Here is a 27,298-nt window from a genome sequence, read left to right as displayed (position 1 = left end):
TCCAGCCAACACGGACATTTCACCACACAGTATTTACTTTCAAGTCGACACGACAAAATAACAAAGGGGATCGTCGTCCTCTCCAAAACAAGTACAGTACATCGATGGCAATGCATAAAGTCAACACGTGAAATGAGACAGCAACTCCAAAGAGTCTTGGGGGTGGGGGGTAGGGGATAGGGGGGGTGTTCAGGGTCAGACTTGCCACCTGGAAGCGTTTAGTTTTACTCTCCCGTGACGAGGAAGGAGGCATTTAGTTAGTGATTTTTCTGTTTGTTTGTTTTTGTTTGTCTGTTTTGCTGGGGTAGGGGGGGGCGTGTCCCCCCTCTTTCTAGTAGGGAGTGAAGCGACTGCACCCTCCTCTGTAAAGGCTAGCCTGCAACATCAAAGATGAAAAAAGCGCCAATCAGTATTCAAATATAGGAACCTTGATGCATATTATTAACGTTAGCTCAACTTCTCTTTTCCCTTAAGACATGGTCCTCCCTTTTTCCAGCCGACCGCTCTCCACTGAGGGGGGCTGTGTGGACTAGGAAGTGAGAGTGCTTGTGAGTCGAGAAAAAAAAAAGAAGGGGGAAAAACATCTGATTGTGGGGTTACTACATGAGATGGGTGTGGAGATGTACACTTCCATCGCTTATTACCCCGCGAGGCTCCTTCTTAACTAGTAAGTAAATCTTCAGATGGTTATCCCATGACCGTACCACGACTTCTAGTTCGAGATCAATCTTTGGTTTGTACACATTAAGTCCACAGCGGGCCATCACATACAGGAGAGAGAAATGCCTCCACAAGTTTCTCACAAACTTACAGAGACATTGCTGCGTGGCTTGGCAACACGTAAGCTCATGAAGATGTTGGTGTTAGCACCCTCCGAACAGATGGCACATAATTGGACACAAGCTAGATAGCTGGCTTGTACAAAAAAAACCTCCCCAAAAAACCCCCGAAATAATAGCAAGACAAACTCCTTGTTAAGTTATGGTGTTACTGAAATGAACTTGTTCTGACCGACAGGGTTTGGTCTTAAATAGGTCAGACAAATTCACTGTCGGAGCTCCTATAATATTCTTTTAATCATCTGACGAACACACCATGGCTTCCTATTTCCAGTCTCTGAGTCTCTTAGTTCATTCTAAGTGAGTGAGCTAAGGTAATGTGCCCCACCCTCGGTTGGATCTATATCACCGTCCGGACGCTCTCCAGATCCTCCTCCTATCTCCAGACGCGAACCAAGCCCAGAAATCAAAGAACGTATCCTGAGCTATATGAGGGATCTTCTTTGTAGAGGCGAAAGCCTTGCCTAGCATGGATTATTTCTGCTCCAACTGAAGCTCAGCATAAAGGAGTTACCCCTAACCTCACAGGACTTAATTAGCAATAGACTTTTAACTATGGAGCCGCTAATCAAAAAATGATTCCATCTTTTCTCCTTGTGTTGAAGGAGAAAGCGGTTGTGAGCTTGTGCGGAGATCGCACGAGGGCACGGCCAGTCGAGTCATTAGGACTTCGACTCGGCTTTGAAAGTTGTTGGCTCAACATGTACTAACTCTGACCCGTCCTCCTGCCTTTATCAACCCCATGGCTGCTGTTTACATCTGACAGCAACCGCGCTCGCTGAAGCTGAGAAACAGAGCTGCGGTGTAGAGTGCGAGGTAAAAATGAAGTTTCAGACAAGTCTGCCCGAGCTTGTTCTGAAAGTGGAGTCAAAAATAAATAAAAAAATCTGTAAGATATGAATGCCATCTCTTTTTTAGGGGGGGGGTATGTGTGTATGTGTGTGTGTGCGTGTGTGCGGGTGTATGTGGAAAAAGGGAGGACAATTTTGATGGAAAAAAGAGAAGAAAGACTAGAGTAATAAGGAGGAAAACACAGGCCACAGTTTTAATTAAGTAAATGAAGAGGAAAAAAATGGTCGTAATTAATGAAGGCTTTTAGCTAGCAGCTGCACAGGGAGGGGCGGGGGGGCGACTTGTGGGGAAGAGGGAGGGGGGGTGGAGGGGGACGACGGGGAGCCCGTTTTCCGCCATCACAGGAATGTCGGCATGCAGCATCCCTCTCATCTGTCTGCACTCGAACCTTCTGGGCCAATCAGAGTCTCTCGCAAAAAGTGAGCTGGGTACCACGAATTCATTTTTCTGTCTCTCTCTCTCTCTTTTTTCTTTCTTTTTTTGGGGTCTATCTCCTGCCTTTTCTCTCTCTCTCTCTCTTACTTTAATCTCCCACGGCACGTCGAAGCACGTACTAGATGGTCGTTAATCTTCGCAGGAAGTCCCTACCCACACTGCGAAAGAAAACAAATTGTGCTTTCTTTTTTTCCCCCCCACATCTTATGGGGTACTCCGCTTTTCTTTTTTTTTCTTATGGAGGATTTTTTTTTTCATCTTTGATGTTAGCTGCAAAGCTAGCTAAAAACAAACATTAACCGTTCGACTATCTCCCCTTGCAAAAAAAAATTTCAGAGACCATTTCCTCCTTGTGGGGGAGGAATTCAGGGTCTCTGTTGGATTTCAAGCAAGTAGCTTCAGGCCAATGAAATTGAATGGGGAGTTTGAGAATAAGGCAGCGTCCCTTTTTCATTTACTGAAGTGGCAAGGACTCACATTAAACATTAAAACGGATTGCTCACAGAAGGAAACACACAATTCATAGGATCAACAACTGATACAACAGTCTGCATTTCTTCAGCACTTTCGTGAACTACCTCACAATGCATGTAGCACATTTACTCACATCATTCAGACTGTGTAAAGATCCCGTTTAAACAACTGTGTAAACAGAGAATACCTCTCTTGAATTTGTGACCCCATATGAATAAACCGGTACTGCAAATTGTGGGGTTTGGTTTTTTTTACATGTAATTTAGAATATTTATATCTTTTTTGTTTGGATTATTATCACCAAATCGAAATATTGCATTTTTATTAAACCTATCGTGATGTAAAATAGATCGATTGGGAAAGTTGGTTTACACATTATCAAAGAAAGGAGGACGACGGCTCGGTGACGACGGCAGTACGACTCCAGCTCATCGTAACACCTGAAGTCCGCAACAACATCGAATGTGGTCCGCAGCTAATTTCATATAAATCGCCAGATAGATGAATAATCTGGTTGAGCCGACACAGAGGATAATCTCTGACACAACGGCGCCGATAATCACAGGCTGAGAAAGGGTGAGAATGGACTTACCATGGTGCCCACGCTGTACGTGGCTGCAGGACCAATCGTGTGGTGATAAGGGTCTGCTGTTGCATAGACTCTGCCGTAACTGGGGAGGACAAGCACAAGGCAGAGAGAAAGCACTTCCAATGAAATAGGGCATGCTTGAACATGAAACGCTGCATATCCCCAGATGGTTTCAATACAAATGGGACTGAAACTTGATCTATGACGGCTCAAAGACCTGAATCCTTTTTTTTTTTTCTGTATACAGGACGGTGGAAGGAATGGCACTTGGGGGGGGGGGGGGGGGCGACACTTTGACTTACTCCCCAAACATAAATGCACACCAGCTCGGCGAAACAGGACAAATCAACAGGCAATTCTATCAATTTGGAAACATGGTTAATTGTCTTCTCCCTCGCGCCGACTCCCTGGACATAAAACCTTGTGGATTGTGGCTTTGATTGAACAGGTTTGATAACGGATAGGTAGTGTCAAGCGTCCACAATGAGTATGCATGAGACTCATAAGGCATCAGGCCGTCGATTTTAACTGGGGTCTGGAGGAGAGATCTATAATCATTTCCCACTCTCACTCACGTTAAGGACAGGCCGATGGGATGAAAATGCAATCGATGCCTCCCAATAAATGTACGTCGTAAAGGTGAGAGTGTGTGATTGCGATGATTTGTTTTACCCGTTCCAATTTATGAGAAAAAGGGGTGAGTGTTTTATCTTCTGGAGGATGGAGAGGGACGCGATAAAAGTAACATCAGCCCGAGATGCGGCGAAAAGGGGGAAAAAGAGAGAGGAAAGGGGAGTGGGAACGGTAAGAGGAGGGAGAGAGAGAGAGAGAGAGAGAGAGAGAGAGAGAGAGAGAGAGAGAGAGAGAGAGAGAGAGAGAGAGAGAGAGAGAGAGAGAGAGAGAGAGAGAGAGAAGTAAGATTTGAACAAAGGGAGGTGAGAAAAACACGTGGGTTCGGGAGAAATCAGAGGAACGCGTACGGGGAAAAGAAAAAGGAAATATAGGTTTGGATAGAGAGAGCGACGGAGAGAGATCTCGTGATGGGAGGTATACGAGAGTAGAGGGACTGATTGAAACGGAGAACAAGGAGCACGGAGGAGGACGGGGTATTGTAAAGACGGCCAGAAAAAAATCTCAACACTTCTGTGTCATGATGTTTCCCCATGTCTCTCTACATCCTACCCATGTCCTCCTCTCCACCCCCCCACCCCCCGTCACCTCCCTCGCACTTCTCCCCCTTTCCTCTTGGATTCCCCTGGCTGACGTCTCCAGTCCCCCCCCCTCCCCCCTCGCCCCCATCACCCTTCGACAACCCGTATCTCTCTCTGTCTGTCTCCAGAGGCTTATTCCTAGTCTATTCACCAGCACTGGCTTGGAACAAATCCCCCTGTCCCTGTCTCTCTCTTTTGCTCTCTCTTTTCTGCTTTCACCCCTCCATCCCTCTCTCTGTCTTCCTCCAATGCCCCCAGACCGGCTGCGAGACAGCTTTATTTATTATTATTATTGCTGTTATTATTATTTCTTATTTTTCCTCAACTCAGCGTCCTCTCCTTCTCCCTCATTTGTTTGAATTCTCTCCCCACAAAATGGCTAAGCAGAGGCGGAGGTCTGGGGGCACGGTGATAAGGGGCTGCGTGGGAAAACTCGCTAAGGTAACCCTGACGGAGGAGGAGGCGGAAAGTAAAGGACAGAAGAGAGGAGAGGAGAGGGAGGCAAAGTCGAGGGCTGTGCGGGTTGGAGGGTGAGATGCTGGAGGAGGACGAGGACGAGGTTGAATTTCATGGGTCTGTGTCGGACTCTTTGAAGTTCTGTTCCCTTTTCATGGGGTTCTAAAGCCTAAACAGCGGTCTACACAACTCTGTGTGTGAGTGTGTGTTTGCGGGGGTCTATTTGTAGCGTACAGTACCCAACAGGGACAGAGCCGAGGCGAAGTCTCTGTCAGTTCCATGCTCATCCACTCTCTATAATCCCTCTCTTATCCTCCAATAAATAAAAATGAACACCCCCAACCAACCCTTTTTAACCTGCCTGCCTGCCTGCCTACCCACACACACACACACACACACACAACCTCACTGCTCAGGCTCCCTTTAAATCAGGAGAGCTTACAGGAGAACGAGTAAGAGAAAGAGACATGCAGAGACAGAGGAGAACGTAAAAGATGAAATGGAGAGAGAGAGAGAGAGAGAGAGAGAGAGAGAGAGAGAGAGAGAGAGAGAGAGAGAGAACAGCGGAGGATATAGTGCCCATAAGACAAGCAACTTGGAATAACAGCGAGAGACTGGAGGAGGAAGGGATGCAAGAAAGAGAGGGGAGAAAAAGAAAGAGAATGAAATAACTCTTGAGGGAGTCCCTCACCTGCTCCTCTCTCCTCCTCTCCTCTGTTCATAATTCCCCCTAGCATGGTGCTTGCTCCATGCCTCTGATAAATCTTACATTATCGGTGGCCTACAGGCTCCTGCTGCGGCCGTTCCTTATCAGGCCTGACATGCTCAATCTCCCTCAGATTAGCTCCCCAAGCACCATCTCTCTCTCGCTCTCTCTCTCTCTCTTTCCCTCTCCCTCTCTCTCACACACACACACACACGCATGCATAACAGACTCAATACCCACACACACTCGTATGCAGTATACCAGCATGCAGACAGACAGGTGCGTGCACACACGCCGACACACACACACACACACGGGCAGACAGAAACCCTGTGCCACCTCTGATCTCGATGAATCACTGGAGAGCCTTTGGTTCCCCAGAGGACTGAGGACATCTACCCAGGGAGAGAGGCCTGGATTCAGGGTCCAGTGAGGCCAAGGGCACAGGGCAGGGCCTCTGGGACTATCGTTTATGACCCTGGAGGCCATGGGCTTCAGTGGTGAAGGGATGACGTAGTCCTTTGAGGGGACTGGGTTATAGAAGAAGAGCCTTTTTACCCCTTCTGTCTCTTTCTTTCCGTGCGTGCCGTGTTTTAGAGCCCCTGTACTGCATGTTAAACTGGTATCAGCGCTGCTCAGAGAAGACTGAATTGTTTCATGTGAGTCCTCTTGGCGACTGAATGAATCACTATGTGCATTTGCAGTGTGGTTGTGAATAGATTTACAGTATCACTGTACACAGCAAACTCTGTGCCCCTTTGTATTGCTCATTTAAGTCACGAATGGACCAACATCTAAGTCACGGGGAAACCAAGGTACCTGTCGCTGTATGCGGCTGCAGCTGTGGCGGCTGGCTGGGCGTATCTGTAAGCTGCATACCCTCCCTGCAGAGAGGAAAGGAGAGGACATGAGGAGCGAGGAGGAGATCACAGGAGAGGAGAGACGCAGGAATGAAAAATAATCAGATCGTCTCCCACTTACACACCATCAAATAGACGTCTGTGAGGCAACTGGAATAAATGGGTGAGAGGACATCACCAGGTGATAAATGAGGGTGTAATTAATGAAAAGGGGGAAGTAAGAGACTTGCGGCTCTCAGCCAGAGGGAGGGCTTCAATGCAGAGAGGCTCTGCTAAACAACAAACTGGGACAGGATGTCTCTTTCTCCCTAAATATGTATGTGTGTGGGGCGTCCGGGTAGCATAGCCGTCTATTCCGGTGCCTACCAACACGGGGATCGCCGGTTCGAATCCCCGTGTTACCGCCAGCTTTGTTGGGCGTCCCTACAGACACAATTTGTCGTGTCTGCGGGTGGGAAGCCAGATGTGGGTATGTGTCTCGGTCACTGCACTAGCGCCTCCTCTGGTCGGTCGGGGCGCCTGTTCAGGGGGGAGGGGGAACTGGAGGGGAATAGCGTGATCTTCCCATGTGCTACGTCCCTCTAGTGAAACTTTTCACTGTCAGGTGAAAAGAAGCAGCTGGCGACTCCACATGCATGGGAGGAGGCATGTGGTAGTCTGCAGCCCTCCCCGGATTGGCAGAGGGGGTGGAGCAGCGACCGGGATGGCTCGGAGGAGTGGGGTAATTTGACGGGTACAATCGACGATTGGGGCAAAAAAGGGGGGAAAAAAACCTATGTGGGTGTGTATATATGCGGTTATCTATCTGCGTATAAAGCATCAAGTGCTTATGACCTCATTCCCCAACGTTCACCATCAGGTGGCTCTGTAAGCAACTGCATGTGTGTTTGTCTCCGTGTACACGTATGATTGTGTGTCTATGTGTGCATCTGAATGAGTTAGTGTCTTAAGCTGGTGTATCAATGCATGTGTTGGCTGTTACATCGTTAAACCACCATTGTAGTGCAAGTCACTGTTGCGATTGATCCAAATGATCACAAAATCCACAGCATTGCCTTCACCCGGGCTGCATCCTCAAGACACACCATGCTACAACATTACCTCATCACTTTCTTGATTACCAATCTCCTGATTTTTAGGTACCTTTCGGTTGAGATGGAAAGAAACAGAAAATAAACTGTTGACTTACATATATTTCAGCCCCATAAAAGCCGTCCTGGTACACCACACTGTTGGCCGAAGACAAACAAACGTTAGCCATGGCTCACTACAGCTTTTCAGAATGCAACAAAACGCAACAAAATGCCATATAAGAAGGTGGTAATTAATAATGTTTATTAATAATGATACAATAGTAAGGTTTAAGTGCTGTCTTGCCCTGCAGTCTAAAAACAACGGCGGTGAAAATAAGAGTTGGTTGGAAAACAGACCATTTCATATAATTTCTTCCCCTTGCAATCTGCTGCTCTTACCCTCATTCCCTTTCTCTCTGTCCCATGTATATTTCTCTTTCTTTCACCCCCTAACATACTCTCCTGGGGTCTCATTCTCGCTTTGCCTCTCTCTCCCTCCCTCGCACCCCCCCCCCCTCTCTGAAGTGGGACCAGTGGAGTGTGCAGGGCAGGTCATAGCAGTCCATTCACAGACGAATAAAGAATGACACATTAGAAAAAAGAGAGACAAATTTGGCCATTCTGGAATCAAAGAGCAATTTTCCGCTCTATTAGAAGGCAGCCTTTTGTTTTCCACTCACCATTCCTCTGTTACTCTGTGTGTGTGTGTGTGTGTGTGTGTGTGTGTGTGTGTGTGTGTGTGGGGGGGGTCAGTGTGTTTGGTTTACTACGGCAGCCTGTGAGTCGTGTCATGAATTAGATTTGTGTGGTAGTGTGTTTTCAGTCTCAGACACCTGTCATACGGGGTTTATTTGATTACGTGTGTTTGTCTCAGTTGGATGTGTTTGTGCATGCGTGCGTGTGCGTGTGTATATGTGTGTGTGTGTGTGTGTGTGTGTGTGTGTGTGTGTGTGTACTCACGCTCCATAGGCAGGGATGGGCGGGGGAGGGGGTGCGGCGCGAAATGTGTTATAGACAGCGCGACCCCTCCCTCTCAAATGAGCTCCCCTATAAGCCACTGCTGCTCCTGTGCTGGGGTAGGGAAAACCTGCCACTGGAGGGAGAGAGAGAGGGAGAAAGCGAGGAGGAGAGAGGGGGGGAGAGAGAGAGAGGGACAGAAAGAGAGAGGGAGAAAGCGAGGGAGAGGAAGAGAGAGGGAGAAAGCGGGGGAGAGAGAGAGAGCGAGAACGGGAGAAAGAATGACGGAGCGAGGGGGAGAGAGAGAAGGAGAGGGAGTGAGGGAGAGTAAGAGAGAGGGGGAGAGAGAGAGGGAGAGAAAGTGAGCGAGAGAGGGGGGTTGTTTGTGAGGTGGTGCAAAATGTTACAAGGATGGGTACAATACTTTTCCTTTCATAAAAAAAAGATAAAATACCCTGTGTCATGAATCCACACAGGAAAGATGAAGCTTCATGAAGACTATTCCTTCATAAAGCGTCATAAAGACATAAAGACTATTCCTTCATAAAGCTTCATAAAGACATAAAGACTATTCCACAGGCATTATGTATCTGCATGTACAAAATGCTGCTGACGCTTGGATGTACGGTCTGGGAGTAAACATACATAAATAAATACACACATGTAGACAACACAAGTATACATTTGTTTGCTGTGGCCCAGTATGTGTGTGTGTGTGTGTGTTTGCACACGCCTGTGTATTTGTGTGCACGTGTGGATGTTTGGATGTGGGCCGGCTCCAGCAGGTTGACTGTGGGCCTGTAGGGAGGTGAAGTGGATGTAGGTGACACACAATGTGTTGGCTCAGAATGATGAAAATACAGAGAGAGAGAGAGAGAAATGAAGGGAGGCAAGAAGGACAGGGGTAAACAAAGGGCATAAAGGAAGCAAGGGGGGAGATGAGGGGAAGTTACAGTTGGCTAACGATGACCATCAAAACAATGACAGGAGCAAACAGAATTGATAGACAGAATAAAAGGGGATATGGCGTGCAAAGCCATAATGCAGCGAGAGAGGGACCAACAAAGAGAGAAAGAGAAAGATTTAGGGAGAGACAGAGAGAGAGACAGAGAGGGAGATGGGTGGATAGGGGTTAGGTTTAGTGTTTGGCAGTCGATACAGGGAGCAGATGGCCTGTATTGTTTGGAACGGCAGAGTCATCCTATGGCCATCCTTCATCACACACACAAAAACCCACACACACACACACAAACACACACTGGGGCACCCTTTAAGGCAAGGGTGGCATAGTGAGCTGAAGGGAAGTGTGTTGATTTGCCAAGCTGAAGGTCCCTTTTTAACCTTCAATCAGCATGAGAGCACAGCTCTCACACACACAGGGTCAGATCATTATGGCATGTGCGCGCACACACACACACACACACACACACACACACACACACACACGCATCCGCATCCACACGGGCACTCACGCTCGCACAAAGATGTGAAAAGACAAACAAATGAATGCACGCAACACACACACACACACACACACACACACACACACACACACACACACACACACACACACACAAAGTGGCTCAGCCTTCATGCACATTGGGCCAAACTGCAATTACCCACAATTCCCTGCATACAAATTAGTGCAGTCCAGTGAAGTGAAGTGGCCAGCCCAGCCCAGCCCTGCCCAACAAAGCCATAGATCTGCTAAATGTGTTCAACTGGTATTCTTCCACAGAAGAAGACTTTCATTTTGTCACATTAAACTGTTATTTGACAAAGAAAGCTGACTCAACAAGTCTGGACCTTCAGCGAATCTTTTTTTCTATTTTAGTATGTAGGCTACCGCTCTCTCACCTATGCAAATCTTGTTCTTCTTACACTTATACTGCATGACCCGCAGAGGGCCCGTGTGATCAACCAACAAGTTAATACAGACTGATGCTCGCTTGGAAATAATGCTAGATTGTAAACTCATCACTTACCAGCCACCTTAAAGACCTGAATAACGCTTTAGCTGTAGATGGCTACACCCATTGTTACAGCGGCACAAATTAAAACCAGACCATGCTCAGCAATCTCAATCCCCCCCCCCCCTTGCCTTATTTCTTCTCCTCCATTCATCTCACTCTCTCCTAGGTGATGGAGAGCTCCTATCCAGTGCTATTTCAGCCTCTCTCTGCTTTAACTAGTGAGACAACAGCATTAATATGCCACGCAGCCAGCACACAGTCCATTGGTGATATATTCTGGGCAAAAGATCAATTTCCCCCGAGTCTTCCCCTCATTCCCTCTCTCCCTCTATATCAGGCATCAATATATTCACTCCTGTTTGTGTCTGTGGTTCTGTGTGTGTGTGTGTGTGTGTGTGTGTGTGTGTGTGTGTGTGTGTGTGTGTGTGTGTGCAGACATGAATGTGTATATCTTTGTGGAAAATGTTCCCATGTACATATGATACAGGTATTCATGTCTGTAGATTTCTTTGTCTTTGTATGTTGTAAAGGCATGCGTATATGGTATGTGACCAAAATGTGTGTTTGAGAGTGTGAGGATGGGTGTATGCACATGTTGGTTGTGGCACGACGTATATGAATGGAATCTGATGATGAGCTATGGGCTGTGCATGCTACAGCAGTGCTGTAATAACCCATGAATCACAGCACAGTTCTACCTGACAGCCACTAGGTCCCATAAAACAAACAACATCCATGGGTACAAGTTTGCATAAAAAATTAGCTATAGTATACTCCCAGGGCTCACTGAGGACAACCACAGCAACACACGCACGCACACGCGCACGCGCACGCACACACACACACACACCCCTTTTCAGGTAAGGAAAAACGGCCCTGGTGGTTGGGTTCTAGTGTGTATACTTAGATTTGCCATGATCACAAAAATGCTAAGAAAAAATGTAGCTCTAGGATGGGATAATTCCACTGAGTCTGTCAATCTGTATGGGTAGCAAGGCGGTCTATTCTGTTGCCTACCAACACGGGCATCACCGGTTCGAATCCCCGTGTTACCTCCGGCTTGGTCAGGTGTCTCTACAGATACAATTGGCCGTGTCTACGGGTGGGAAGCCGGATGTGGGTATGTGTCCTGGTCGCTGCACTAGCGCCTCCTCTGGTCAGTCAGGGCACCTGTTTGGGGGGGGGACTGGGGGGGAATAGCGTGATCCTCCCATGCGTCATGTCCCCCTGGCGAAACGCCTCACTGTCAGGTGAAAAGAAGCGGCTGGCGACTCCACATGTATCGGAGGAGGCATGTGGTAGTCTGCAGCGCTCCCCAGATCGGCAGAGGGGGTGGAGCAGCGACCGGGACAGCTCAGAAGAGTAGGGTAATTGGCCGGATACCCCCCCCCCCACCCCCCAAAAAAAAGAATTGTATGAATCAATAATTACAACCTTTCTGCCTAAGCTGGATGTGTGATGCCTTGCTTGTGTTTATGTATGCGTGCTGTTAGAGTGTGTGTCTGTGTACGGGTGTACAGTGTCAGGCCTCCATGCATGCAACATACTGCGTTGTCTTATTTCTTAGAAAGAGAAAGAACACTTGAGTTGAATCACTGTTCTACTGCCTATTTGCGCTTTAAATCTATTCTCTGAAAACCAGAATGCTGCTCGCTACAGTACTCCTGCTCAGTTTAGACTGGCGCTGCTAAATATTAGATCAGATACATTCATTTTTCTTGAGTGAGGACAGTAAAATCTGACAATGATGACATTGGCTAGAATTGCAGAATAAGCTGCCATAAAAGGCTAAGACTTTCCAGTAATGGATGTAAAGCCTTTCTAAGTGCAGCCTTCCCTTTAATTGGGTAGAGCAAAACCACAGGCAATCGCGAAATTCCTTTTACAAGAATATTTAGAGCAGTAACAGATCAATATGACTTATCACGGTGGGAACTAAGAGAACTGCAACTGTCCTATCTTTGAATTTGGAAAATATAACTGTGGCAAGTGGGGCAGGAGGAGCCAGGAATGGTCTAGCCAGTCAATGAGGTACATGCTGTTAACAGCTAGCCATATTTATCCATGCCCCATTTATATCTCTCTCAGTAGAGGCTGGAAGGAGAGAACCCGGACCTTGAAGCAGAGGCAGAGAGAGAGAGACGGGGAACGGGGATGTGAAAAATTGGGCATGAACCTTGAAAGGGAATTTATCTGGACTCTGTGGTGTAGTAGTTTGGTGTTGAGCTATGTTTCCTCACAGCAAACAGATACCTTCTTTTTGTTTTGTTGATTCTTTGCCCCTTTTTCTCCCCAATTGTACTTGGCCAATTACCCCATTTTCAGAGTCGTTCCGGTCGCTGCTCCACCCCCTCTGCTGATCCGAGGAGAGCTGCAGACTACCACATGCCCCCTCCTATACATGTGGAGTCGCCAGCCGCTTCTTTTCACCTGACCGTGAGGAGTTTCACCAGGGGGACGTAGCGCATGGGAGGATCACGCTATTGCCCCCTCTCCCCTGAACAGGTGCCCCGACCGACCAGAGGAGGCGCTAGTGCAGCGACAAGAACACATACCCACATCCAGCTTCCCACCCGCAGACACGGCCAATTGTGTCTGTAGAGACGCCCGATCAAGTCAGAGGTAACACAGAGATTTGAACCGGCAATCCTGTGTTGGTAGGCAATGGAATAGACCACTACGCTACCCGGATGCCCCCATAGATACCAGTTTTTATCCTGGCCCTACTGTATGGAGTCTGCATGGTCTCCTTGAGTTCATATAGGCCTCCATGCATTTCTCCAGTTTCTCACCACAGCAGAAAGACATGCATGTTAGGTGAATCGAAGACTTGAAATTACTCATACAGCAGGTCGCAATGGTGTGTGAGTGACTGCGTATGAGTGGGCCCTGTGATAAATTGGGGACCAATTCCAGTATCCTTGCTGTTTGCCTAGTGCTGGCTAGGATAGACTCCTGCCTGCACATCACCCTGAAATGGATTAAGTGGGTGTAAAGAATGAACAAACTAGTGAATATGAATGTACGAATAAATGAATAAACACACTTGGACTGAGCTTGCATGGGAGATGGAATCTTCTTCATCATTGATGCAACCCATTGTTATTATTTAGCTATGACTGAATAAATCCACATGGCCAAGAACCATAATTTGCATAGTCTGTCCTTCCTGACAACCATGGAAACTCAGTCATGTTGGAGTGGTGCACTGACTGGGAAAACAAGGGACTAAATGCAGATGAAGTGGAAGCTCCAGTGGGGCAGGTTCTATATCACACAACCTGCCTCGAGGACCAACTTGCCGTAGGGCAACATCACCACCATGCAATGCATGAGATTGCATACACCCAGGCTGAGGCATCATGGTTATCTACAGACAACCATAGTGCATGCATATAGTGCATGTACTGAGACATTTACAACTACCTTGTGGTGCCACTGGAAATTCAGTTACTTAAAAAAGGCAAAGGATAGACTCCTGTGTAAGGCAGTTAGCTTGTGCCTTCAACATCCGCTGAAACGGCAACAACCAGTCTGAGTTTAAGAAGTGAAATTCAGAAGTACCTGGTCACATGGCAAGAAGACATCAGTTGTAAGGTTCTGTGACTTGATGGGTGCAATTAATCATAGTCATACAATCATCTGGGAGCTTGGATCAAGGTTGTCCCTGTTTCCCTAGCTTCGATGTTGATTGCAAGGGATGAGTTAAGACGTGAGGGTCCAAAATCAATTGAGACTTTTTTTCTTTTCCCTGCAGTATTCAAAATATGCTCATAAGTCATGAGCACTTAACAGTTCTGTCCTTTGGATAGAATTTGCTTGTAAAAACGAACACTTGGGGGTGGCACAGTGGTTAGCGCGGTCGCCACACAGCAAGAAGGCCCTGGGTTCGAGCCCCGGGGTAGTCCAACCTTGGGGGTCACCCCGGGTCGTCCTCTGTGTGGAGTTTGCATGTTCTCTCCGTGTCTGCGCAGGTTTCCTCCGGGTGTTCCGGTTTCCTCCCACAGTCCAAAGACACGTAGTTCATGTGAATCAGCTGTACTAAGTTGTCCCCAAGTATGAATGTGTGTGTGTGTGTGTGTGTGTGTGGGCCCTGTGATGGACCAGCGGTCTGTCCAGGGTGTCTCCCCGCCTGCCACCCAGCGACTGCTGGAATAGGCTCCAGCATCCCCGTAACCCGGAGCAGGATAAGCAGTTTGGATAATGGATGGATGGATGACCACCTCCCACTAGTCCAAATAGCAGAGGTGGCTGTACAGCAGAAAGGCTTTACCGCTGTACTTTTGCTCATGCAAGGACACATTTCTCAAACAGTTGTCCAAGGTTGAAAACAATCTTGGGGTTGACTTGGCAACTCCTGCTTACATATGACACTGGATTTGACAAGAGCTACGGGCAGATTCTGTTGTTGCCAGAATCCAAACAGACTCTGAAAAAGTGCCTTTGTGCTTTCTCCACTCAGTATAGTTGGCAACAGTTTTTCACAAATCCTTTTGGGTTGTTCAAGGATCCAACCATGTTTCAATTTCTCATGGACAGGCCCCTTACAAGCTATCTATTATCTAAGGTGAAAGCCCAGTGAAGCATATGCAGCCATTGGGGACTTTCCTGGAGTCACTGAAGTGGACATGGCTCACAGCCAACCTGGAGATCCCCTTACTTGGACAGAAGTGGGTGTGGAATCTACGGTCAGCTTAACCCTCAAGATTTGTCTAAGATTAGCCCTTGACTGAAACGGATGTACAGAGTCCATTACTGCTGACCTTCTAACCAGCTACTTTAATAATCTCACATGAAAAGGTAACTCAGACCTCGTCCAGCAAAAACAGAAGAATCCCTGGTTGTATGCGAAAAGAAGTACGTGAAAAAGCCCCTTCATTCAAGTTAACTCCTGCATTCCCAAAACTCTTTCCTCTCATTTACCCTCCAGGCCGACACATCAAACGGTGGCCTGGGGTCCATTTTGCTCCAAGAGGCGGCTTGGTAGACCATGTGGTGATGCACATTAGACTGAAGTTTTCACTGCAAGAGGTAAAGCACAACATTGCAGAGAAAGAATGCCTTGTCATCAAGCGAGCAGTAGTTACCTCCTGGTAATACCTCCTGTGGCATTCACCCTCTCTTTCATTCTTTCAAATCGGCCCAGCTTTTTGGTTCAGCCTAGTTCACCGTTTTGGTTCACGCCCTGCCTGCTGTAGAAGTTCCACCACATGACAGAGGGATCATATGGTGATATCTGGATTCAGAAGACCCATGGTCTAAGGGAAAAAATAGCTGTGCATTAGCTGGGTGTATAACCTTTGCAGGGCATAAACCGAGCATCAGCCAGGACATGGGGAGAGGCTGGGGGGGCCAAACCAGCCAACGAGGTGCACCTAATGAATCACTCCTTACCTGAAGGAGAACACCTTGAGTGTTGAAACAACAGTTAGCTTAGCTGTGACTGGCCCATCCAGTAGACACAGCTTTGCCACCAATATAATAACCATTACACTTATATAGTGCTTTTCTAGACACCCAACACGCTTATAAGATGCTGATATTGTTTTCAGTCTAGTTATGATGGAATAAATCCACACAGCTCTGCAATATTTGCCCTTCCTTACTGAAGCTCTCACGTGACGGCATGTAAACTGAAAACCTAAACCAAAAAAGAGATTAGCATTTTCAAATGGCAGACTTGGAATATAACCTGCTAAACTCATCAGTATCCAAACTGCATGAATATCAGTTCTCACACACACACATACACACACACACACACTCACACACAGTCAATAATCACCAACAGGGTTGTCCTCCCAACAGACAGCGCTAAACCATGGCTCTCTTCCACGGGCAAACGGTTGCCTGATTTTTAAACAACCCTCGCTGATTTGGTTATAAAAGGTGGGGTCAACGACTGACACTGACCTCACCAGGCTTGGATCAGTGATGGCTCACCAATGTGACAGACCACAGAGTCAACCTAATGTCGCCCTTCCAGCTTGCAAATTTTTCAGCATATGTTTAAAAGGCCTGAGCCGCTCCCCTTGTTACTTCCCTGCCTGCATTTTGCATTTTAATCTTATTTGTTGTGTTCTGGTGAGCACCTCTGCCAAGCTCTGGGCACACTAACTCAAATCTGTTCTGCTTGGTGCGCATACATGCGCGCAGACACACACACACACACACACCCACACAGGCCGACACACGTATGTGCCGACACACGTGTGTACAAACACACATTCAGAAGTTATGCACATGGGGGGGGGGCATATAAACAAACACACACACACACACACTTGCCCTGCTTTGCATATACTCAGCCTAGGACACAGTCAATCAATCAGTATTACATTTCCCTCATTGTCCTTCATGCCCATGCAGTCTATTCCACTTACCCAAACACACATGCGCTCTCCCTCTCTCTCGCTCATACATGCTCTCCACATAGGCATAGGTTATTCTGCAATGCCTGATATAAAAACACAAGATGAAATCTGGTCTCCACTCTCATTAAGGAAAGCCCCTTAGGCTGGTCCTTGGGTTAATAGTTGTGACTGGTCTCGCTGTGTGTCTCTCGGTAAGCGTTTGTGCGTTCATTGGTGTGTCACAGTGAGTTTGTACAAGTGAATACATCAGCTGGAATGGGCTGACATTAGCGCGTGTGTGTCTGTATTTGTTTGTCTGTGGGTTGAGTGTATTAAAGAGCATACATCTTGTGTGTGTGTGCACATGCGTGCATCTATATGGACATGTAGTGTGTGTGTGTGTGTGTGTGTGTGTGTACATGAGTTTGCTAGGTTAAGAGCGGCGAATGGCCGTGCACTCCCCTCTCATCCGTCATTCTCTTGAATGGGATTTGAGCACAATAAACCTGTAGCCAGGCCTGGGAATGGAGACGGAGTGCGCTGTCACCACGCCACGATTTATGGGCCCCAATTCCGCTGATCCGCACTCGGAAAAGCCGTCTGATAAAGAGTGATTAATCGCCCTTACATCCTGATTTATTCCCGCCCAAAGTAGATTAAATGCAGCCATAATTATTCCAGAAGAAATCTGAATCCAACACTTCCGCTACGGGAATTTTTCATTTTTCATATTTTGTCAGAGTGGGAGGAATGCAGAGAAAAAAAAGATGGGGAGAAGGAGACAGAGAGAGGCAGGCACAGGGATGCATAGGCAGAAAGACAGCGATAGATGGACAGATAGATAGACAGATAGATAGATAGACAGATAGATGAATAAAGTAAGAAAACTGGTATTACATATCAACTGGGGTTTTCCAGAATGTTGTAGTGGACAGTAGTAAATGCATGTGTGTGTGTGTAGGTGTGTGTGTGTGTGTGTGCATACACAACTTGTGGTAATGAATTAGTCAGGCAGCAAGCTCGCTAGAGGCACAAGGAAGAGTCAAGAGGAGGAAAAGAGAGCAAGCAAAGCCAAAGAAAAAAAGAAGGGCTTTAGATGCTGAGAAAAGGAGCAGCAGCAGCGTGAAAATAGAAAAGGGCAGAACAAAGAAATGCCTATGTGACTGTTAGTGTACAGTTTTCCCGTCAATATCTTCCCTCCCTCCGTTACTCCTTCCTGCCGTCCTCCTGGTCTGCCTCAGGCTTCTTGCCACGAGGAAGAAGAGGAAGCATATGGTGTCGTTTAGACTTGGCAAACTTTAGTGGCGCGTTTAAGACCACTTCACACATTAGCATCCTATAAATCAACAAGCCGGCCTGCCTTGCCACGACACACCGAGACAGAGTGTGTTGGATGACAAGGTGTGTGTGCATGTGTGTGTGAGATGTGTAACAGTTTTATATTCTATTGCATGAACACACGTTCCTCCAGTGTGTCTCAGACACAGGCAAGTGAGCACATTTACATACTAGATATACCAAATAACTGCATGTAAAGATATGAAATGTGATATGAAGTGTGAGATTAGTGTGCATTAACATCAACTACAACACCAAACCAACACACACACACACACACACACACACACACGGCAGACTCACGTATATTCGCCCATAAGTACTCTGTTAGAGGGGTTGGGAGAGGTCATGTGAGGTGGCTGGCAGTTTGGGAGGGGGTGTCTTAGTGTGATGCAGGGAGCGAGGGAAGGAATGAAGGAGGGAAGGAGAAATAAAAGAGATGGATGGCCTCTCTGTCAGGGCGGTTATTTAGAGGAGTGCTGTAAAGCTGTCTGGGAATGAACAGATTTCAGACTAATGAGCAAAAAGGAGAGCAGTTAAGGGGAGCGGACAATCTCAGCACTTCCACCAAATGAAACCATGCCACTGCTTCAAAGCCTGTGCATGAGCACACCCAGCCACAGACACACACACACACACAGACGCACGCACGTGGGTGTATACAAACAAATCTGTGTACCCAGGCATACGCATGAAATATATTCAAAGGCTGATCTGTATGTGCTTTCAAGGTTCATTCATTTCGAGTGAGACAGAGGGAAAGGCAGCAGCAGACTCACAGACAGATAAGTGGTCATAGAGCTAAGCGGCGTGTGATATGTCGGTGTGTTCACCGTTGCTTTGCAATTTCTCTTCCGACCAGTGAGCTATTTTTACCTGCATAAAATTCAGGACCATAGACAGCTCCCACCACTGGATTCAGCTTCCAGCCTATACAGAAAGTACACACGCACACAAGCCCGAGCGCGCGTGCGCGCGCACACACACACACACACACACACACACACACAGAGTGAATGTCATCATTCCAGCAGTATGATAGCCTAGCATCATTCTAACCTAGCTTCCTGCTATCTGTCCTCATTTAATCCACAAGCCTAGTATATCGTTCCATATTCACTCGGTCTACCCCAGCATTCAAAGAGGGGAAAAAAAGACAGAAAGTACAGAGTATGAGAGCAAGTGAGAGCGAGAGAGAGATAGGCTGGGTGAAAAACAGGATTATGCTATGTCTCAAGTCTGCTCTGCCGTACGGCCCTGTTGCTGTGTTGTGCGGTGGCGGCGGCGGTGTGGTCTGGTGACAGTGACGAATGGAGAACCCTTCAGGCCTCATTCTCTCTGTCTGCACCGCAGCCCTTGCACCCCAAAACATCCAGCAACGGTAAGGGATAGGAGGTGGGGGGCTGCAGTGGGTTGGGGGGTGGGTGAACGGTGGAGGTGGAGGAGGGGATGCTGACATGTCTAGCCATTTAATACTTCGCCTCGTCCATCCCCTACTTCTTCACACCCTCTCTCGTATGCTCTCTCCATCTCATCCCTCCCCCTTGCCCCCCCGCCCCCTTTCATTCCATCCGCATGAATGAGTGTCTGAGAGAAGGAGAGAGAAAAAGATGCAATAGAGAAAAGGAACCTTAAGGCCTCTCAGAATGAGTCTGGGCTTTTTATTGGTTCTATTCATTTACCTATTCACTCTCTCCCCCAGCTACCAAATTCCCCTGCTCCTCTTCCTCCTCCTTCTCCTCATCCTCCTTTAAATGCCGCCACCATCTCCAATCTGCCCTCTATTTGTACAGCCCTTTCCCTTTTACATTTCTGAACTTTTCATTCAGAGGCTTGTTGGCGGCTGTCGAGGCCAGGCGAAAAGATTTCATGTCCAATATACCGTTTGTGTGTTATTTCAAATCAATGGACAGCCTCGGACAAATACGTGAACCATTAGTCAAATATAAACAGCTCTTTTTGGTCGAAAGGCAAAATCTGTCACTTGGCAGTAGTGTGAAGCTTTGGTTTCTACTCCATTCATATTAACAGCTTAATGGAAAGTATTGGATTACAATCTTTTTCCTCCTCTCTCTCCTTTTGGTGAATTTATCAACAAAATCTGTCACTATGATGTGTTGCCAGGTTTGTTACTTGTGTTGAAATGGAGTGGTGTGGGAAAGAGAGAGTGAGGGGGGGGGGCAATACAGAAATATAAGGGGACTGACACTGGAGAAAGAGAGGAATTGGTGAGATTGAAGAGGAGTGACAAAGACAGGAGGAAGATATTAATCAGGGAATAAAAGTGAGCCGGTGTGTGTGATGCCCGGATGAATCAAGGTCTTACCGTTTGTGTAAGGGTTGGCCACCTTTTTGTTTGTCATTACTCTGGCTGTGGCATTGTTAACCTGTGGCCAAAGAGACAGTGATTAGTAGGGGTGACAGCATCACGTGCACACACACACACACACACACACACACGGAGACTCAATCGCCCACACACACACACCAACATCCACCCACACATAACACCCACCCACACACACAACACACACCCAGCAACACCCCCCCCACACAAACACAGCAACACCCCCACCCAAACTCCCCAAACCCCCCAAACACACACACACACACACATACACACACACACACACACACACACACACATACACACACACACACACACACACACACAATACATTAACCATAAAATGCCCATCTCTGAAAGCCATATTGTATTTTACAAGTCTGGCAAGCAAGGCTACATGCAGCAAGAAAAGGTCTGACACCATGAAACACATTTACAAACATTTAAAGAGTCAAATAAGTGAGTCAAAAACATGAAATAATAAAAAAACAAAACATCAATGCAAAATAAATGAGCTAAAATCACAAAGTCAGAAAAAACAAGGGAGTGATTGCACAACTACTGCCTCACGATCCATCTAGATCCCTCGCTCTTCACACACCAAAACAGAGTTGTGCTCTCGCCGTGGCAGCTCGAGGAAGGGCTGGCAGGCCGTCTACGCCAGTTTACCATGTTTTCTCGCCTGCCGTGTTAGCATTTCCCTCTATTGCTAATTAAGGCTAATGGCTTCCATTTCCAATGGGCCAGTGAGGTCATTTAGCTGGGGGCTACGCTAGAGCGGCAGGCTGGCGTGATGTATGGGACCCAGGTATTGTGTAAATGTTACAGAGATGATACTAATGGGGCTGCTAAGACGGCTAGCGTGGCCCATCACCACCAGGGAATGACAGCAATAAGCTAGCTAGAGAGATAGAGAGGGGGAAGATGAAGGAAAGCACAGAGGGATGGTGGGGTGGGGGACAGATAAACTAGCCGGAGAGAAAAAGAGAGAGGGAGAGATGGGGAAAATGGAAGAAATGAGAGAGTGACTGGGGCGAGTGACAGGGGAGTTTTTTCTCTCGAGAGGACCTGATGTAAAGCGTGAATGCTAACTGCTAGGGCTTAAGGGTAAACAAGATGGTTTAAAGGCACGCTGGCAGATCTTTGATAACCCTTGGATAGATTTAATTTCAACACGTATTTACAGGGGTGGACGGGGATAGGACTGGGGGAACGTATGTTTACAGAAGAGAGGCCACGGGGGAGGACTTCAAACTGGTGATGTCAAACTCCCCAGTGATGCAGGATCAAACCTGGAACCTTGCGTGCAGCTCAGATGGAAAAAAAAAATTGAAATTCTGTGATCTCTGAGCTCATGCACATGCCTCTCTGTTGTGCTAACTCACACACACTCACAGACACACAGACACAGACACACACACACACCCATGTGCAACCTCAAAACACCCACACATACAAAAATACGGTCATGGGTGCAGAGGAATTTACATGTACTTGAGCACATTCCAAATCACGCTCACTTATAAACTTAAAAAAGAGCATACTGTCTATGTTTCATACTCTATCTTTTACACACACACACACACACACGCACTTACGGCTCAGGATTCGGCATGCAGCGTTCAAGGTGCAGCAGGCAGGGGGGAGGAGAGGAGATGAATGGAGGAGTGAAGAAAGGGACAGTAGGCAGGCATCACCAGGCAGAAACGAGCGAAGGAAGGGTGGGAACGGGAGCGGGAGTGAAGGAGATGGGGGAAAAGGAAGGCACCTCTATTTTGCGTCCCTCTACGATTGTGCCATTTAGTTTCTCCCGTGCACGGTCGGCATCTGCACTCGTTTCAAATGTTACAAACCCAAAGCCCTGGGGCAGCCAGGAGCGAGCAGGCCAGGAGACGGAGGGACAGGGAGTGAGAGAGAACACAGAATGAGACCAGTTGGAAACGGACAGACAAAGCAGAGGAGACAAAGTCCCGCGCGGGGAACGGAATGACAAAAGAAAGAGGAGAGAGAAAGAGGAGGAAGAGACAGAGCGAGGTCAGGAGGAGGCTGAGATCGAATAGCAGGAGCCAGAAAGGTGTAGAGCCAGTTGGAAGAACAGTAGAAACAGGTCTTCACTGAAAGACTGGAACACAGAACATCAAACCACAAACAGAAGCCCTTGTGCACTTAAATCACCGCCTTATCAATGCAAGTGTGTGTGTGTACGTTTGTGCGTGTGTGTATGTTTTTATTTCCTTGTACCTGCTAGCACTTCAGACTCTGCTGCAAGTGCATTTATAGGATCAATTGAACATAATTGAATTAGCCAAGAGAATGAAAGTTTACACACACACACACACATACGCAAAACCCACGTGGCTGCATTTTGTGTGTGTGTGTGTGCGGGTTGCTGTAGGGTGAAGTTGCTCTGCTGGTGTGCGGGCCCTGTGGGAGAGCAGATAAGTGCCATACAATTACAATCTCCACAGGATCAGTCAGCCGTAGCTCACAGCTCCGGGATGCAACTTACTCATGAGGCCCCTGTCTGTGTCTCAGACTGGGCGTGGGGATGCACACGACCTGTCTGAGACAGCCTATGTGTGTGTGTGTCTGTGGGGGGGGGGGGGGGGGGGGCACCTTCAGAGCCCAAAGTCCTGCTCGTCTATCTATGTCAGTGGGTTTTAAGCGGGCATAGCACGAGTGATCCAGAAGGACTTTGATTGTGGATCGCCGGCTGCGTGTGTAAGAATATGAATGGAGGTCTTTATTTTGCAAAAAAAAAAAAAAAAAAAAAATCTCTCTAATGCATATTGAATGAAGCTTAATGTAATCTAACATAACGTGGTCTGGTGCAATGTGAATTTAATTCCTTATCTACAACAACTCCTCCTCATGCTCCCCCTTGCTCTCTACGTCTCTGTCCTCTAGCCGAGTGCAATATGCATGCACAGGGCCTCCAACAAGTGTGGTCTCCTTTCTCACTCCTGCCCTGCTTTGTCATCGCTGAGTTATGGTGTGGCGAGAGAGAGTCAACTCCATCTAAGGCGCGGCAGGAAAGGAGAGCAGGCCCATTAGATATGCCTTGCAGACACGCCTGTTGGACAAGCAGCTAGTCCTTTCGCTTATGTATCCCGGGCTAGTTGCTGCCCCGTAATTGCTTCGCCAGATAATATGTGTGAACGGCACCCGGCACCGTGATCTTGTATGCATATACAGGATCCCTGCTTTCCACTGGGCATAAATAACACACAGACCTGCCCTTGAGAGGGGGAGCTGATAAAAAAAAAAAAAAGAAAAAAAAAAAAGAAAAACCACTTAAAACTGGGAAGTGGGAACGAAATTAATCTTCTGACATTTTGATGCCACTGTGTATGTTTGGGCTTCCTCGCCCTAATGCAGATAGCCTGCTGTAGTTTCTTTTATCATGTGTAAATAATTAGCGTCTCGGGGAATTACTTTCTCTTTCCTGTGGCCGACTAGCAGTGAATGTGAGTGGGGTTTTTCAGGGGAAACAGGCAGTGTACATCAAGAGATATGTGAGCTCCATGAAAGAAAAGGCAGGGAGAAGTGACCGGGGGGGTTGGTAGCCACACTAAACATAGGTGCCAACGAGCCTCTTTGAATTAAACCGGAATCACATTATGAATTGTGTTTCAATACTTTCAATACTGATTGGAGAATTACTGAATCCTCATTACTCTGTGTTAATTGTCAAGCGTTGACAAGAAAAATTATTCTGATATACATACTTGGCCCTAAGACTGTTTAATATACACTAATTTCTGTCTAATTAGTATGCTTTGACTTCGCATACCGTGCCTCCGGAATATATTGCATAGCTCAGTACACTATATTAGCATACTGTAAGTCAGCGTGGCTTATTTTCATCTCTTGGCAGTGTCAGTGGGAGGCTAACCGGGCAAGACTGTGTGTTCGCAGACGATGCGAATCCCGTCGTCAGCATTAAGCTGAGTGGGACTGACTTATTGTATGTCACAACGTATGGTAGGTGGGTAAGGAGCCAAAGTTGCCTGGAGGTGAGAGATGCTGATATGTTAGTAATTATTAGTCGGTGGCAGAGACTTGTCGGGGGGGGTCACAGCGAACGAGAGAGAGAGACAGAAAAGAGAGAAAGCGAGAACGTCTTGGTGAAAAAAGTCAGGAGGAAATAACAGTGCATCTGCAAGTGTGTGTGAGACAGAGGAAGAGATGGACAGAGAGGAGGTGAACTTGCGGTTATGGCACACTTACCTTGGAGCCTCGCTCGTTAAAAATTATCTCCACGTCTAAAATCTTCCCAAATTGCTGGAGAGGGGAGAAAGAGATGAGAGAGGCAGGGAGAAAAGAGAAGAGATAAAGGGAGAGACAAGAAGACCGATAATAATTAGAAAGGATCAGAAAAAAAAAAGCCTGAGCTAATTGCTCTTCTTCTCTAGAATATAAAACCCTTAGTCAGTTAACCCAAACTTAATAAAACAATCTATGGGCCCATATACTTCAGGCATTGCTCAACCCCCCCCCCCCCCCCACCACCACCACCACCGCCTAAAAAGGTCAAGCAGTCAGCGCTTTGAATTAACAAACTCCTCTTCGTCGTACAATGAGATTAATAAAATTTCCATTTACTCTTAATGCCGTTTAATGCTGTGTTTGCTCTGTCGTGGTAATAAAGAGAGGCGTGTGTGTTAGCGATGTGAGCTATAGTGCTAATGAACATCACGGAGGGGATGCGAACGCTATAGCTCGATGCCTCAGTACACACCACTGATCTTAATGACGGCCATCATCTTGTTTTCCTCTCCCTCCGTGCTTCTGCCCGATAAAAAAAAGAGGGAGAGGGTATTTTTAGAGGCGGCGGCCTCTTCTCAATTAAAACAGGAGGGAAGTCGGGAAGGGATGGGGTGGGGGGGGGGGGAAGAAGGAGGAATGAGGGGGGCTAGCCCATCAAGGCTAATGATAAACCATACATTTGTTTATGATCCCCCCCTTCCCACTCACGATGAACACCATCATCGTAATTACCTGTCATTGCAGAGATTGTCTCACGAACACCCCCCCCCACCGAGACACTAACACACACACACACACACACACACACTATTGATGGGTGCCTATAGCTTCTAATCTGATCAAGCTCTTAATGGCCTTGATTTGTGCCATGCCTCATTTTAATTGTCTAATTAGAGTCAGACTTGTTGGTGCTGGCCACACCTACCATCAAATCTGATGGGAGGTTGTGTGGTTGTCAAGGTTGGGGGGGGGCGTTGAATATGATAAAAATGTACTTATTGCTTTCATACATGGAAAAACACTGTCATCTACGTATGGGCTAGCCTTGAAGTGGGAGCCTCCATTGGCCAGACATGTTGCATATATATATATATGTGTGTGTGTGTGTGTGTGTGTGTGTGTGTTTGTATGCTGGATTATATGCATCAGTCCTGGTGAAATCAAAAGATGCCGAATATTTTTTCTTTTGACTCCTACTCAGGATGATCCAACTTTTCTGTCCAAGTCACAAGTTGATCTGGACCCCAGATCAGTGTCTGTTTGTGCGTCTGCCTCCCCCGTCTGCCTACAGTTTACAGAAGATTCTGGTGGCTGTGCTGGCGCTCGGCTCCTTTGCCATGGGCTGCTCTCCCAAGTCTGCAGCAGCGCTAACCTCGCCCGGCATATGGAAATGCTCAGCCTTGTGCTCCCTGTAACTAGACCTTGAATCAAGTAGTTTATTTCAATAAATAAATAAACATGGCACAGGCAGCAGAGCAAAGGCAAGGCCACAGCCCCTCACCCCCACCCCCAGCACGCCCCTCACCCCGAGGAGGAGGAGGGGTAGCTCCGCCAGCACTGTGTATATAAAACACAGGCTCGTAGACACACACACACACACACACACACACACACCAACAGGCACATACATGTGCATATCTGCTCCTACATGCAGCCTCATATATGCATACGCAAATGTGTGCGTGTGCATGTGCTACACATCTTTGCATCGCGTACACCACGTCCATGTTCGATGGACACACATGGTCTAATTATGCATATAAGCTGAATATATGAACATATAGTGCATGTGTGGGGTGGGGTGTGTGTGTGTGTGTGTACATATGATGGTGGGTTGTTTTGGGCTGTAAGCAGCGCAGATAAGCAGAGCTCATCAGCAGAAGAGCTCTCTCTCTCTCTCTCTCTCTGGCCCGCTCTGAGACAGCCCCAATGAGAAACCTCTCGACGGTCCACTGAGCAGGTCGTTTACCGCTGCAAGCTCCTCCCTCCCCATCTACCTTGTGGTTTTTCTACACTCGCATTTGTCACATTTCTTTTCCTCCTCCCAGTAGAGGGAAAGTGTGCGTCGGTAGTCACTTGTGACTTAAAAACCCGAGGCAAGGGTTCGGTAAAATGCAGGACAGGGCTTGGTAAATTAAGGTGAAAGGTGATGACCCAGTGATGCATGACTACCGAGTCTGCTGTACTTTCGAAAAAAACGATTCAAACCAACTCTATGGGGGGAAATAACGTTAAAATCCAGGGTACTGCCCCTCTCTCTCCTCTATAGACCAGCCCTACCCTGGTGTGCTTGTCTGGGTGTGTATTTGTGTGGCTGTGAGCAGCGGGTTGAGAACAGGTAACCAATCCAGTGGGCGTGTCTGCAGACCAGATCATTAAGAACAGAAGCGAATGGAAAGCGGCCCTGTACTCAGCCTAATGAGTGGGATGAAAGCTACCTTTAATTGTTGTCCACGATGGCTGCGTTATTTCATTAGGACTAATTACTCTGTCAGTCGGGCCGATGGTAAGGCAGGCCAGCAGACCACATAATCCTACACACACAGGCCCAGTTAGCTCAAACTCA

At 47.3% G+C, this 27,298-nt stretch overlaps 1 protein-coding gene across 1 annotated transcript in view; it reads right to left on the bottom strand.

Annotated features, from left to right (window-relative positions):
* Positions 1 to 331: 331 nt before the first annotated feature.
* Positions 332 to 27,298, bottom strand: part of rbfox3a (RNA binding fox-1 homolog 3a) — a 42,152-nt gene continuing 15,185 nt past the window's right edge. Inside the window, exons 3-11 of the mRNA XM_056296671.1 lie at positions 24,694 to 24,747; positions 22,232 to 22,324; positions 20,443 to 20,503; positions 18,993 to 19,046; positions 8,456 to 8,588; positions 7,612 to 7,651; positions 6,382 to 6,446; positions 3,193 to 3,271; positions 332 to 376 (exon numbers count right to left, since the gene is read on the bottom strand). Of these exons, the coding sequence (XP_056152646.1) occupies positions 332 to 376; positions 3,193 to 3,271; positions 6,382 to 6,446; positions 7,612 to 7,651; positions 8,456 to 8,588; positions 18,993 to 19,046; positions 20,443 to 20,503; positions 22,232 to 22,324; positions 24,694 to 24,747 (624 nt within the window). The remainder of the gene's footprint in view (positions 377 to 3,192; positions 3,272 to 6,381; positions 6,447 to 7,611; positions 7,652 to 8,455; positions 8,589 to 18,992; positions 19,047 to 20,442; positions 20,504 to 22,231; positions 22,325 to 24,693; positions 24,748 to 27,298) is intronic.

Source organism: Lampris incognitus, chromosome 17 (assembly GCF_029633865.1).
Source record: "Lampris incognitus isolate fLamInc1 chromosome 17, fLamInc1.hap2, whole genome shotgun sequence".
Lineage (NCBI taxonomy): Eukaryota > Metazoa > Chordata > Actinopteri > Lampriformes > Lampridae > Lampris > Lampris incognitus.
Note: the sequence above shows the minus strand (reverse complement) of the source record. Positions and strands in the feature narration are given on the sequence as shown.